Genomic DNA, 15,107 nt, shown 5'->3' on the forward strand with positions numbered 1-15,107 from the left:
CCCTGAATATGCAGGAGACAAATGCTCAATCCTCTTGAATGGAGAAATGCCTGCTGCAGAAGCATGAGGATCCAGGTATGCCTGGTTTTCATCAGTGATGCTGAGCAGAAGCCTCCCAGCCTCATGGCACTTGTAAAATTTGTCATCGCTACCAAAATGACAAACCTTTATTGTCATTGCTAGAGCTGATTTCAGTGACCTTGACATCACCAAATGTCCCCACCACAGCCAGGCTAGCCCCTGGCAGACCCATGGTGCAGGTAGGTGACTACTGCCATCCAAAGCAACCTGTCCTCTTGTAAGAGAAATTTCTTCCATACCTATTTGTATTCCTCACACACAAATGAAGTGCTGTGAAAGCAGAACACCAAAATGACGTCTCACTGCTACACTTCTCCAGTAACCACTGAGCTGCTGTCGGAGACAGAGGGAAAAGAGAAGAAATCTGTGCTATCTACCTGCAAAAAAACAGTGGGCAAAATTACCTGAGTTGGGTAAAGGTCAAGAGAGTTGGAAAAAAAAAATCACTGCAGAGGACTAAACAAAAGAAAGTGGAAATCAGGATAAGATTAAGAGTCAAAATGACAGAAACACCAGATGCTGTGTCTTCAGAGAACAAATCAAGCCCTCTCAATTGTTGGATCACTGCGTATCTCTTATTTCCTATGTGGTTCTGAATTCATATGAACACAGCAGCCTCCCCAGAAAATAAAATCCCCTTTTCAGTCAATATGGCCATTATGTCCCAATCAGCAATGCACTCTCAGAAGTGAAGGAAAAGTGCCAGTAAAATCAATACCCACCTCCAGGTTTTATTCCCAGTGTAGGGGAGCTCCCATCACGCACCCCCTTCCAGACCTTCAGTGCAGTCAAACACATCAATTTTAACCTCATGCTATCTGCCAGACAAATAACAACATCCAGGGAAGTCCTTATTCTACCTTACATCTGAAGAATTACTGGATTAAGCCTGAAACAGGCTGGTATTTCACCTCATCTTGAGAACTAGGGTTGTATTTTATACCACCAGACCTTAATCTTAAATTTAAATCTGACCTGAAATGAGTCTAAACACTTCATTAGAATTAATCAATAAAACTGGTGAAAACCCATGATTCCCAGCTCTCAAATCATTGCAGAGGTTCAGAAGCAGCAGTTCTGGCAAATAAGAAAACAAATTACGCCAAACATTTCCTGCAAAACACTATGTCAAAAATAATAATAATAATAATAATAAAATCATATGAACAGGCAAAATATTCTGTGTTAATAAAATCAATATGGTGTATTTTGCTTTTTACTTCTCCTGATTTCTGTTACAGTATATAAACTCTCCTAAGCACTGTCAGAGCTAAAAGCATGAATTGTTACAAAGAAAGCTCTTCAACATCATTTACAAAAAAGCCTTGCAGGTGGTATAACTTCTCCCCTTTTTATATATGTTTTTTTTTTTTTTTTCTTTACAACCAATATAAGTATTTTTCCTTACCATATATATAGCCGCAGAAAACCTATCAGTAAGTGCTAGATTTGTCTGAGATCTGCCCAGAATATCCAGGCAAAGCTTTGCTACACCAAGGCATCTGGGAAAAACTGTCACTGTGATCAAACCATCAACGTCAGAGCCACAACAAACAAGCAACTTGGCCTTAAAAAATGACCTTGCCCAAAAGCTGAGTCACTGCTAATGCCAAGAGACTCCGAAAGGGACACGGTGTCAAGATTTTAGCTTATAAAATTTGCTTCAGCTGTGAGCGACTCTGCAGTTGAGGCTTGTCCCCAAGAACAGAAAATCACTCGTGAGCAGAGTGGCTTTTTCCTTGCAGCCTTTCCCAGGAGCAGCACTGAGCCATCCCTGGGTGCTCGGTTTGGGAGGGCATGGACATGGACATGGGCAGAGCAAGCAGGGGGCTTGTGCAGCCCAGCCTGCAGGGAAAGAGACCTTCACATGTGAAGCATCTTTACTCCTTGGACCTGTTCTCATCAGGTTCCTGTTTATATACAGATACCCTTGGCTTAGACTCTGCCATTCATGTCTCTGATACTGAAATATTTGACGTAACCATCCAGCACCTGCATACAGTCACACAAGTAGCTCTTTTTAATTTTATTTTTTACTGGTCAGGAGGTAATCTCGTAATCTTGACCTTACAGAAACATTTACAAACTCTGTTCTGTGCCATATCTTTCGGGGAGGTCTGCATACCTGCATTTGAGTGCTCTGACTTTTGATGACTCTTCAGAGGCAGTCCTTTGCTCTAAAAGGGAAGATATATGAGAACGGAAGGATAAGGTCTATAAATTTTTATAGCTCTGTACTTAGCTCACGCACAGGCAGTAGAGTAGATGACAGTCCCGAGCGAAGATATATGATCTTCCTACATTAAGCTACATCGAATTTAAAAGCACCTCAGAGTATCCAGCCACTGTGTTTAAGATGCTTTGGCACTCAGGCATTACAAGTTTGGCCTTACCCAACATGTGAGGATCAATCTTCAAGAGCACAGTGAAAAATCAGGGAACAGGTACCAGAGGTGCAATGGTTCAAACTGCTCAAGCTATGGACAACGCTGGCTGAGACCTGAAGGATATGAGATTTATTGAGATGTTTCTGAAGGTCACATCAAGGTCATGCTTTAGTGTGTGTGCACTGTGCTGATCACAAGAAGACACCATTGCCCTTGGTGGTTACTGATCCCAGCTGCTGCCCAAGCACACTATCTCAGAATCCCAGAATCATTAAGGTTGGAAAAGCCCTCCAGGATCATCTGGTCCAACCATCCCCCTACCACCAATGTCACCCCCTAAACCAAAAGCAGAATTGCAAAGCAACTGGTTCTCAAAACCACCCTGTCTACCAATCTACTGCAAAACTTCCCAAAATATTAAGAACACATGGATTGCTGGTATCAAACAATTTTCAGTAAGAAAATCACCTCTTACTCCCAGCTGCAGGTCTGCATGCCGAGATACTTTCACTTAAAACTATCCTCTTACTGTTTATTAGTTATTTTTAGCCATTTTTACCGTAACTGTGGATAGCTAAGCCACAAAAAAAAAAAGTCTATGTCTGCAGGACCTCTTTCAGTCAATATCTGCTCATGGCTCTTGGGAAAGAGCATGGCCAAAAGTCTCAAAACCCATTTGTAAAATGCCAGTCCCCCCCCCAGATTCATCTGCTCTGCATTACCCCCACAGGTCCCTTCCCACCTAAATTGTTTCATGTGGGAAGCGAGTGTGTAGAGGTTCACTGGTGTGCTCCACAACTGTGAGGCAAGGCCAGGCCTTGATCAAAGCGTTCACCTCTCCCGGCAGGTTTTAGGTGTGAAAAGGCTCCGGCCTCAGGCCTGACGTCCTTCCCCACCACGCCTTTTCCAAGCAGGGACTTTTCAAAGGCTGCAAAGCTATCGCAGCCCCATAAAAAGCAAACTGAAACAGGCAAAACAGATGGGCCGGAGTGTGGAGGCACTTACAGCAGATGGCACTCAAATATTAAACTAACATTACCGTATGCTTAAGCCGTGGCCTGGCTTGCTGCTGATTGCAGAGCCAGCCTGGTGAAAACACGCAGATGAGAAATGAGCCTCGTCTCACCAAATTACCCTGCCCAACATCCCCTTCCCACAGAAAAATGCCTCACCAGCGACTCCCCCAACAGCAGGGCTGCACTAACACGATGCAGGCTACGTTTTGATGAACAAAACCCATTCAGAATAACTTAAGGTCTCTCCCAGATCCCTGCTGGAAAACAATCTCCTTGAGACACTGTGTAAAATTGTGTTGTTGTGCTTCTCTGCTGCAGCAAGCAGAGGTGGACACAGAGGGAAAAAGCCTGCATTGCTTTGTGCATGTCCATTGTGATAGTTCTGGGCAACACGGGGTGACACAGGAGGCACCAAAGAGGATGGGAACAAGCTCTTTGACCAAGGGCATTTGTGCCACCCCAAAGCCAGAAGTGGTCCTGACTGTGGCTTGTGACACTGCCTGGTGGCCATCAGCCTTGGTGTCCCTCATGGGTGTTTGGAGCCAGAGCAGCCACAAAAGGTGGCACAAAATGGGTGTGCATTTAAAATGCTGAATTTTATCTGACTGTGTTTCCTGGCTGGGGACCCTGCCTGGAGCCTGGCCCTGCCCGTTGTGCCATCTAGTGTGTGAGTGACGGCACAATTGTGCAGCTCCAGGCCAGGGGTTCCCTTCTCCTACACTGAATTGCCATAAAATAAAAAAGGAAAATAAACACAGAGCATTATGATATCCCCCTGAAAGCCAGAAGGTGAATGTGGTCACACTAGAGGTACGACTTACCTCTGAAGTGATAACAGAAGGCACAAGTGATGCTGTAGATGTATTTCATTAGTGTTTTGCAACTAAATATATCACCCATAAACCACAGGAAGCTTCTGTGCACGGCCACTAACTTGCACCACAAGCCTCCACTGGGACTGCACAGAAGAGGGTCTTGGGGCAAATTTGGAGACCAGTGGATGTTCAACACCACACACATTCACACAACTCTGGCTGTGCTCCTGGTCATTCAGAAGCAACTGACCAGTTTAGAAGAACAACTCCCAGGGCTACCACATTTCCAACAGACCCGTGCAGAGTCAGGCTGTTTGTTTGCACCTCAGGCAAACCTGTGCATGGCTGTCGGAGAGGCCCAACGTATCCCCTGCAGGTTTTGTGAGCCCAAGCATCTCAAGAGATGTCCACAGCGAGTTTCATGTCAGTAGTCCTGGCTGACCACAGAAGAGCTGAAGTGCAACAAGAGATTTAATTTATAAAATGGTAAATCTAAGCGTACGGCAGGTTGCAAATATGTTCCTATGCATGGTCAAATTATGCTCATTTATACACTGGCAAGTTTCTGGGACCTTTACTATGAATTCCCATATTTTATTTTATTTTAAACCTGGGCTCAGACATTTGATCTGAAGGGCAACAAGCTGCTGCATGTTCCATTAAACTGACCAAGCAGAAGGAATCTGCTAACACTGTCATTGAAGCAGAGGCTGGAGAGAGACGCGATGCCCCAGCCCCAGGGAGATCTCTGACCAGGACAAAGTCCTCAGGCTGTTGGTCACCAGTCTGCAGTAAGCCAGGCCACCCCGAGCTGGCACAGAGAGTCTGACAGGACAGCAAGAGAAGGCACAAAAGCACCCAGCCAAAATGTTTCTTCTCTGTCTGTCTTGGTCCAGGCTTCTCTCAGGCTTCTTGCAAACTGCCCTGCTCCAAAAGAGATGCGCTCCCAGGAGAGCAGGTCTTTTCTGAAGTTCCCTGCATGCCCAGACCATGTGCAAGCCCAGCTTGGGCATCACCTGAGCTACACAATGTCATGGCACTGTGCAGGCTGTACCAATCAGTCGTTTTATTTTCCAAAGTTTGTGGAAAATCTATTGCTTTTCTTAGAACAAACCTAAAAATCCGCATCTCTTGCTTTGGCTGCTGGAATGCACAAATACATTTGGTCTTACTTCTTTGTGGCTGAATATTTAAAAACAACACAAAAAAAAAAAAAAAAAAAAAAAAACACACAAAAAAACACCACCCACCCACCCACCCACCCAAAACAAACACAAACAAACACAAAAAAAGAAGCTGAACTGGCAACCTCCTTCCCAGAGAACCACAACCAGACGGGCTCCAAGCCCTGTTGGGTATGGGCTGTGTCCACCTCTGGGAGGAGATGTGGGGGCAATGAGAGCTGAGCAGCAAATGTCTTGCTGTAGCTCTGCCTTCCCCTCTTTGCTCTGCAGGAGGCAGGGGAGTTGGTAATGCTAACATAGGCAGCGATTGCACAGCTCTGGCCAAAGCAAAGCCTGTGTCGCAGCAAGGATTGCAGCCTTTCTGACCGTGGCAAAAAGTGAGTGAGGCTGACTAGCAGCTAACAGCACGGGAATAGCTCCGTCCTCTATTTCCAACCGTGTAAAATGGAGGCAGGCAGCCACTGCCCGTTTTTGTTATTGCCACTGGATGGCAACAGCTGTTAAGCAGAGGCACTGAGTTACCACTGCGCAAACCCCACGTCCACTTGCTGCGCTCTGCCTTGAAGGAATCACAGTATCCCACGGTGAGATAGTTCATGCTTACACACGAAGCTGACAGCAGGCTATTTTTAAATTTCATATACCTGGCTACGAGCTGGTCAAGGGCCACAGAAAGATCTGAAATTGGGTGTCCAAAGCACAGCCAAGCGTGTCGAACAGCTTCATCTGATCCATTGCATTCCTATGAATCTCCAGAAGTGCTGGGCTTGCACTTACCAGAGCTCAGGTGGGACTTGGCATGGCCATAGGGGGGCCAGTGAGACCCCACCTGGACTCTGTGAACCTCACTGAAACCATTTTGTCTTAATGACAATGTGTGGCAGGGGCACTGCACTCACAAGGTGACAGGTAGCAAGGAGGTAACACGAAACACTGAAGTTTTTGTCTTCCATCTTTTATCTAAACAGCCTCATCTCGTTAGTCTTCTCTTAATGATAGATACCAACAATTCAGGTAATTCTGTTAATGATGATTCTGTTCTTGCTTCGGGTGGCATCGTTCTGCTGCACTTCCACTGCGTGGCACTGCAGCACCTCCCTCCGTTCTCATCGCTCTGGCTGAGCCTGGTCCATGCCAAATGCCTGGCGGGTGAATCGAAGCTGGCGTAGGGCACGTATTTGATGCCCCTGTTGAAAAGCTCTGCCAAGATTTCAATTCAGTGCTATGAAGGCAGTCGCTGCCCCCTCGGATGTGCTCTGCCTTGACATTTTTCTGCCAGCTGATGGAGCTTCAGGCTGACGGAGCCAGGCGGGACACAGTGGGGATGCTGTGGTTCCACCAGGCCCCAGTTCACCTCTAATGACCCCGAAAAACAGCTAAAGGGTTTCATGTGAATTCCCATGAATTCTCCAAATGAGGGACAAGCTCCCCTTTCCCAGGTCAGGAGAGACCCACGATCTTCCCTCAACATAAAAATTTAACCAGCGCCCAGACACAGTGACCTGTACAGCAAATAACCCACAACAAGAAGGTGATTTAAGCCAGACCCCAAGATCATCCACTGTTTCATACCTTGAGCTCACCTTCCCCTACCTTTAAACCTGTTTCAAACAAAAACAAAACAAAAAAAGTTTTAGCAATAATTGTCTTGATAGGCTTTCTGTTCTCCTTGGTTTTAGCACCAGAGCATCGTGAGGGAGAAAAGTACATACTGTAAGCGTGGTCCTTATGCACCACCACACAGTAATTAGCATCTGTCCTGACAGAAGTGTTCCTGCCAGTTCCTGCTGACCTATGGGAACATAGGTAGGAAACACGGACACGCTGTGACACAGGGAGAGAGTCATGCACACGGGATTTTCTCTGACCACCTCATGGGAACAAGCCTCTGCTAGCATCAGTTGAAATAAGGACAGAAAGTAAAAGAGAGGCAAAAGTTAGGCCAAAACCCATGAATATGATCAAGGGGGACTGGATTCATACTGTGTGTAGCTGCACTAAGCTTTGTAAGGCAGTATGAGGGATTTTTCAGGAAAGCCTGTCTGCTGATAAGCGTACATATCCCTGCACATTTTATTGGGCCCTGAAATCTCAAAATCCCAGGACGGACAAATTAGGACATGTCATGGTGCCACAGGTCAGCTAAGACCCAATGTCTGACACTGCAGCAGGGGTGTGCAAGGGAAATTCACCCAGCCCTGCAGCTTGGAGGGTTTGGGCAGGGCCTGGGCAAGTCCTGCAAGAGGAGAAATTTGGGACGGGAGGAGAGAAAAGACTGGAGCTCACCCACCTGTGAAAGAGCTGAAATGCACAGCACGACATTGTGTGCTCTGAGAGCCTGGCAGGAAAACACACCAAAAAGCAATAATCACGTTTCTTATTCAGCCTATTAATGTCATCAATTAATTATCGCTAGGAACACCAGTATTAGCATACCTAATTGCACCGCAGCTCCTGCAGTGGGCTCCCCAGCACGTTGTGAAAGTTCAGGCTGTTTCCTTACTAGACTTGCACGCTTGGGTTCACAGCGCCAGACAAATCAGCTGTAAAAGCATGCCCCAAACGTGCCCGCCACGTCTCCAGGCCATCATGTGGTCAAACGTCTGCGCAAACACGGAGGGATGACAAAGATGCTTGGGGAGCAGCAGGGGAGGAGGCTGCCCCCCTGACCTGTATCCAGCTGTTTGCAGGGAAGCTGCAGCTCTCTGAACTGCAAACCCCAGCTGATGGAGGAGCTGTGGACAGCCTCTGTCCCCCAGCCCAGCCAGGGGGACGGCGGAGAGTCCCTCCCTGCTGTGCCAGCCTGCAAATCTGGGGGCACACTGGATTAGGAGCTGGATTAGGCTTTCAGAGGGGCCCTAGGATGTCCCCCGAGGCACACAGAGCTGCACACAAAACCCTGTTTATTGTGGATGGAAGAGGTCAGCCACCACCACGGAGATACTGAAGCTCCACCAGCTTCAGAAACACCCAGACTCACCAAACCCCAACCCCTCTCCTCCTCCAAATCACCAGAGCCTGACCCTTGCAGCTGCGGTTACCCAGTGCCAGCAGCATCCCCCGGTCAGCAGTGCTAACACCTCCCCTGCAAGGAGCTTCTCCCTCCTCCCCCTTCTTCTCAGCAGCACTGCAAAAACCAGCGTAAACATCTGCATTTACCTCTCTGCTTATTTAAAAACGGCAGTAGGGGTGAAGCCAAGGGACTTCTTTTCCCAGAGTCCTTGGAAGACACTTTGCTTTGGTTAACAACAGTTTCTTCGATGGGTTTCTTCAGGATTATTCTTTCCTTCAGCTCCTCCGTGCTGACGGCAGAGGTCGGGGGCTCAGCGCTTATTTTCGGGGCAACAAAGGAGCATTTCAGGTAGGACGCGGAGTCTGCCAGGTTCTCCCTGTTCATCCTGCTCTCCGTCGTTTTACTGGCCTCGTAATCCAAGGCGTCGGCGCGCGAGCCGTTCTCTTCCTTGATAATGTCCATCACCATGGGCTTCATGAGCGGGGAGTCCTGCTCCCTCTTCGGGCTCTCTTCGGAGGCCGACGAGGCATCGCAGGACTCGATGATGAGCTCGCTGTCGAGCTCAGCCTCCCGCTCCTCCCGCAGGATGCTGTACTGGATAGACGGGGAGGCGGGCGACGGAGGGGGCCCTCCGATGTGGCTGAAGGTCATGTAGTTGGAGTGCAGCACCTCCTCGGCGGCCAGCGGGTCCTCCGACACCAGCTCGATCTCCGAATCTCCTGACTCGGCGCTGCTGGCTTCGTTATCCAGGGGCGCGGGGACAGCAGGGCGCCCGGGCTTGCCTCGCTGCTCTTGCTTCTCGGCGGAAAGGGCTGGAGAACGCTGCGCCTCCGGGGTCTCGAAGGAGAAGCTTTTTGCTTCCTTAATGGCACTGATGAGCTCGTCCTCCGACAGGCTGCCTTTGCCCTGCGATTCTGAGCCCGACGGTTCTGCCACACAGAAAGAAAGGGAGAAAAAAAATTAAAAATAGAAATAAAACTATATTTTTTTGGCTGCTTGGGGAACCAACAATAAATTTCACACCAGCACGGAGCCCTCTAGCAGGGCTGGTAACACAGGCAGAAAGTCTGATGACTTTGATGACTGATAACAGTCATCAAAGTTTGTCCTTACAGAGCATTTCCAGGCATATTCTCATTACAAAAGTAGTTTCGTTATCATCATTTAGTGAGGGACAAGCTGAGGAACAAGGTGGTGGAGGTCAGTGCTTGGCCAGTGGCTCAGCAATTTGCGCTTTCAGCAGGAAAATCCCCAGGTGTGAGGAACAAGGGCTCAGGGGGCCGGTGGGTTCCTGACCCTGCTGTTTGTGACAGCCCATGTGGAGTTACCAGTAATGTTCTCAAACTGCTTTTTGGGGGTGGCTTTTTGGGGAGTGGGGGGTGATGGCAAATCCTCTGTTTGTTCTTATCACAGCTGGGTTTGAGAATGAGATTCAGATTTCTACTGTAATTCATTAATATTATTCTGACAAGGTGTTAGCTGTTCAATTAAACCTACAAGAAAAGAGCCCCTCATTTTTTCCTTGGGAAACAGAGAGGTTTTATTGATAGCATCTGAGCCATGATGTTCCTTCCAGCTGCAGGACGTGTGTGTGAGCCATGCAGCTCCCCTGCATTAAACCACTTGCTCCCTGAGCTGCTGTGAGATGATTTAATCTGGGACACATCTAAACAGGTATGTGACCATCAGCCCTCATAGCACAGCAATGCCCTGATCCTCTGCTTCACCCCAGTGCTGCCCACATGCCCAGATTTCTACTGGGTAGAAATAGTTAGGGCAGGTTTTACATTTCTTCTTTGCTTGTGGAAGTGGAGGCAGTGGAAGTGGAGCCCTGCAAGAGCCAGCCCCTACGGGACGATGCCTGCTTCTTCAAGTGATGTTTTTGGCCTTCCAACACCCCGATGGGATGTGGTGATGGGACTCTGTGCCGCTCAGGCAGCGTTGGGCATCGGCTGTGCCCGTGGAGAGCAACGTTTCCACGCCACCAAGCAGACAGGGCATGCCACGTGCCGTTCACCCGGTACGATCAGATACAGTTATCAAGTGCCATTCAGCCCTTTTACAGCTGCCAAGGACTGCATAAATAATAATTAGCGCCTGAAGTTCTTAATTGCCTCTTAGTGCCAAAAGTGTAAATCAATAAAAACGGGAACACTGCAGATGTAGCGTGTGATGTCACCCAGCCAAATAAAAGAAGAAAAATGGGATGCTTTAAAGGCTATATATTACCTAAAGATTCTGGCTAAGACAGGCAGGGTAAATTCAGAGCTGCTGGGAACTCCTTCCATCTTTTTTCCTGAAAGTGTGCAAATGCACGCTCAGTTCTGGAAGGTGTTTCTCTAAGCGTAGGTGTTAGCGTGGGTGGAAATCCCAAACTGCCATTTTATGGAAATCCCTCCTGAATTATAAATGCTCCTAGAATTCATCAAAGCAGTGGAAATTTCAGTTTGGGGATGTTAATTGTCAGATATCAGGGGTTTGATCCAGGATGCTGACATTTAACTTGGAGCCCCAAAACTCTGCTTCCTGTCACAGAATTTTATTCCGTTTTTCACATGTTATACTGCTCCCGTATTTCAGTGGTGCAGAGCAGTGTATAATATGGGAAACGAGGAACAGATATCATATACCACTGCAGTAATCAGATGATAAGAAAATGTGATAGAAATGATAAGAGAGGGATCTTGGTGCCTTCCACCCCCACACCCAAGAGCAGAAAACAGCAGCCTCTAACAGAAATTGGCCCTTTGTCCCTCTGTAAATGAGACGACAACATTTCCCTCACCAGCATTTTCTAGGAGCAGCACTTGCACCTGCAAGCAGTGCTCCTTTTAACATCCCAATGTCCTACTAGGGCAAGAGGGCATTAAGCAACCATTAAAATCTAAAAAGTTAACCCAGCCGTTCACAGCACCCTGGTCCCATATGCCCCCATTTCTTCTGTGGAGCACGGTCAGCTAGGGTGACCAGAAGACCCCAAAATCAAAGGAATCTGACCCAAACTGTTGCCTGGCTGATGATAGCCCTGATGGCACCCCCGCAAAGAGGTGCAAGAGCAGAGTAGAAACAACTCTACCTGTGAGACACTACAGATCCCACAGCACACAGGGCTAACATTGCAACCACTTGCTGAAGAGCAGAAAAAAAGACGCTGGTGGCAGCATTACCTGTGCCGGAGGAGGGCGGTGTGACAGACCCTGGGCTGTCATCTTCTGGCTCTGACACTGTCACCGTGGGCACCACCTCGTGGCTCGGCTTCAGGCCGGTCTCGGGCTGAGTGGGACTCGCCTCTTTGCTGGGAGCTTCCCCAGTGCTGGGTATCTCGGTCAGCGTGATCTTGACAGGGGTTGTCACCAGGGAGGCACTTTGCTGGTCCCCAGACCTTTTGTCTTCAAGAGGGGCTTGCTCTTTGGGAGCCTCTTTGCCCTCCGAAGTCGGCGTCCTCAGAGGTTCGGCAGCGTGGCTGGACCCAATGGGTGCTCCCCGGTACTCATCGATAAGGTCCGGGCTTTCATCTTCTGATTCTGGGTCATGTTTTTCTTGGTATTTTATTTCTTCTGATCTACTTATGTCCATGTATTTATAACCTTCTACTTTCATGGGATCTGCTAAGGTTTTGTCAACTTCGGTAGACTCTGCAGGAGTCATCTCTATTCCCGAATCGGAGCTAAACAAGCCGCGGTACTCGAACCTAGTCACGTCTTGAACAGGATGCCCCAGCGTGTTAAACCCCTCCGTGCTGCCCGAGCAGGGAATGGGGCTGTTCTCCTGCTGGTAGATCCCTGTGAAGTAGGTGCTGTCCCGGGGAGTGGTGTAGTGGACGTCGGAGATCAGAGAGGTGTAGAAGGAGCTGTCGGCCCCGTTGGCAGCGCTGGAGCCGTAGTCGAAGAGGTGTGACAAGGCCATGACACCTAAAGCAAACACAGAAAAACGACATGGTGAGGAGATGAGAGCCATCAGTCTTTCTGCAAAGCCACACGTGCCCGCTGGCGATGTTAGACTGAGTTTGTCATCGGCTCGACCACGTTGTTCCTGGCCAGTGCTTGCCCAGCCTGTGCATAAAAATCTCCGGTGATGGCAATCCCACAGCCTCCCTCCCCTTCTGGCCCAACTTCTGCTCATCACCCTGCAGGAAATATGGAGCTCCCAGCCCTCTCCATGTGTCCCTGGGCTCCCAAGCACAAGGCAACCTTCACAGCAACCCTAGGGGATGCTGCTGCAGCTGCAAAGCCAGAAACTACAAAATATCAGTGAGAAAGCTCCAGAGCTTCTTGCACGTGTTTATTTTCTTTCTCTTTGCATATGCATAACGACACCATCCTTAAATACAGTTGCAACTACTTCTGTCCCACCACACTCCGCAGCTCATACAGTGAGCCTGAGCAGTATTTTTTCCCCTTAGCACGACTCAGCATGTAACCACAGGCTTTATTTCACTGCTCAGCCTTGCTGGATTTCACACACACAGTCCCAGCGCTGCACAAAGGCGGAATGACCAGCTCCCTCACACATATATTTGCATTGCTCAGCGCTGTGATGATTTGCAAGCAGCACGCGGTTCCTCCTCCCCAGGCTGCCTTTGCAGCAGGAAAGGCGTGCTCCCCCTTTTGCAAAGAGAAACGTGGTAGCAGAGAGAAAACGCAACCTGAAAGCATTGCCCAGTACCTCATCAGGTCCTACCTGAGCTCATTTGGTGCCTCGAAAGGACAGCTCGTCCACACAAAACGCCAAAAACATCTCAAACCCATCAGGAAGCAAAAAGGGACAGGTTATTTTTCTCACTCGTATTTCTCTTGCTGAGCTAGCCTTTTTGAAAATTATCCATAAACAGGTCTGGGTTTTCACAAATGCGTTGGTTAGCTGAAATTATCTGAGGCATTGTTCATGCCAACATATTTCAGGCTGTGAATTGCTGACTGCAGCCTATTCGTGCCTGTTGCTGCCAGTATGTGCTGGTTGTAATTTACTGTTTGTGCGGGGTGAGCGGCTGTCTAAATCATGAGGTTTCAGGGCTGCTCTTTCATCAGCTGGTTCCTCGGTGCCTTCTGGGGCTGATCCAAAGCCCACCGAGATCACTGGGGGAAAAAAAAAAAAAAAATCCCACTGATTTTGAGTGGCTTGGAATCAGCTCAAGGTGGCTGGGCAATACTTGGTGCTCTGGGTGCTCACAGGGGCAGCCTAGGAAAATGCCATCCTAATTCTTGGCTGCCCCTGAGCAGAAAGGAAAAAATAAGCCTGAAATGGTCACTGAAAGAAACATCACAGTCACTAGGGGTAGGAAAAGCCGTGCTATGGATTTATCCAACACAAGAGCAGACCTAAAATGGACTCATCAATCATAACCCTGCTTTATTTTCATTGCAGCGGCTTTGCAAACACTGGTGAAACAAGAAATGTGTTTCTTTGGGGGTTCAGGGCAAGGAGTTCAAGGGTGTTTGAGCGTGTCCTTGCACACGCGTGAGCAGGAAGGGCTCGCGTCAGCAGGAGGGATCGGGCCTGGCTCTCAAGGCAACCGCAGAGTCAAAAGCTCTAAGACAGCTGAAAGTGCCTAATTACGAGGATTTAATGCAATTCCGCATTTCCACAGGGAGTGATTTAAAGCCATGGGTAAAAATGCCTCTCCGTGGTGAAGTGTGAATACACCAGCTATTAGGCCGGCTGTTAAAGACACCGAAACCTGCAATAGCTGAGCATGTTTTTGCTGCAGAACGGTGAGTTCAGAGCCCGGTGATTAAGCAATGCCCTCCCCGATCTGAAGTTTATTTAGTTCAATATCCGTGGGAAGGAGACGCCTTGAATAGCACTGCTGACGGGTGGCAGTATCGGCTCTGAAGTTACCCTTGTTACAAAAGGGTTTTTTTAAAAAAGTGCACGTCCCTCAAACGCGCCCGAAAACTTGCCTGCCAATTCAGGTAAAGCAAAGCTATTCAGTGCTGAGAGCAGCCGCCGTGTTTGCTTGTAACACAAGCCCTCGGGAAATAATTTCCCTTCCTGCAGGCAGCGAAGCAGTAACGGGTCTGCTTCAGCCACTCTGAGCACAGCTGAGATCTCGGTATGTTGCGTGCATTTTCATCAACTGCAAATTCTTTTTTTTTTTTGGAAAACGATTGTTTTCTTTCCCCGGAATAAGAAATTGAACGCTCCAGAAGTCCTCCCCTGCAGCGCTAGATTTAGGGTTTAGCAATTGACACACGAAAATAAAATTAAGAAATCGCTGGCTCCACGCAGGGTAACTCTTCATTGAAGGAAGGGAGCTGAGGGCCGATTGGGATCAATGAAAGCTGAGGTGCTCCGGCACACTGGAAGAAGAAATCAAGAAGGTAGCTGAGGTTAATAGTCAAGAAAAACAGCTAATTTAAATGAGAATGATTTTTTTTCCCAAAAAAAAAAAAAAAATAGAGCTCGCTCAGTCTTCGTCAAATTGATCACTTCCAAAAATTGTGTTCAAGTTCCTGAAGTCACCTGGATGCTGAACAGTCCCTGTGTTGAGCTGCCTCTCACAACCACCACACACAGCTCCAGGGACATTTGGTGGCACGGACAGACCGATGTGGGACGTGGCAACCCTGCGATGCAAGGTTCAGTGCTTATTGTGCCAGTGGTTCGGTCAG

The 15,107-nt window shown here is 48.3% G+C and overlaps 1 protein-coding gene across 1 annotated transcript in view; it reads right to left on the reverse strand.

Annotated features, from left to right (window-relative positions):
- RTN1 (reticulon 1) overlaps positions 1–15,107 on the reverse strand; it is a 97,878-nt gene that overhangs the window by 33,291 nt on the left and 49,480 nt on the right. Inside the window, exons 2-3 of the mRNA XM_082760848.1 lie at positions 11,664–12,407; positions 8,643–9,425 (exon numbers count right to left, since the gene is read on the reverse strand). Coding sequence (XP_082616974.1) covers positions 8,643–9,425; positions 11,664–12,407 — 1,527 coding nt within the window. The remainder of the gene's footprint in view (positions 1–8,642; positions 9,426–11,663; positions 12,408–15,107) is intronic.

The sequence above is a fragment of the Aythya marila genome, assembly GCF_965140915.1.
Source record: "Aythya marila genome assembly, chromosome: 5".
NCBI classification, from domain to species: Eukaryota; Metazoa; Chordata; class Aves; order Anseriformes; family Anatidae; genus Aythya; species Aythya marila.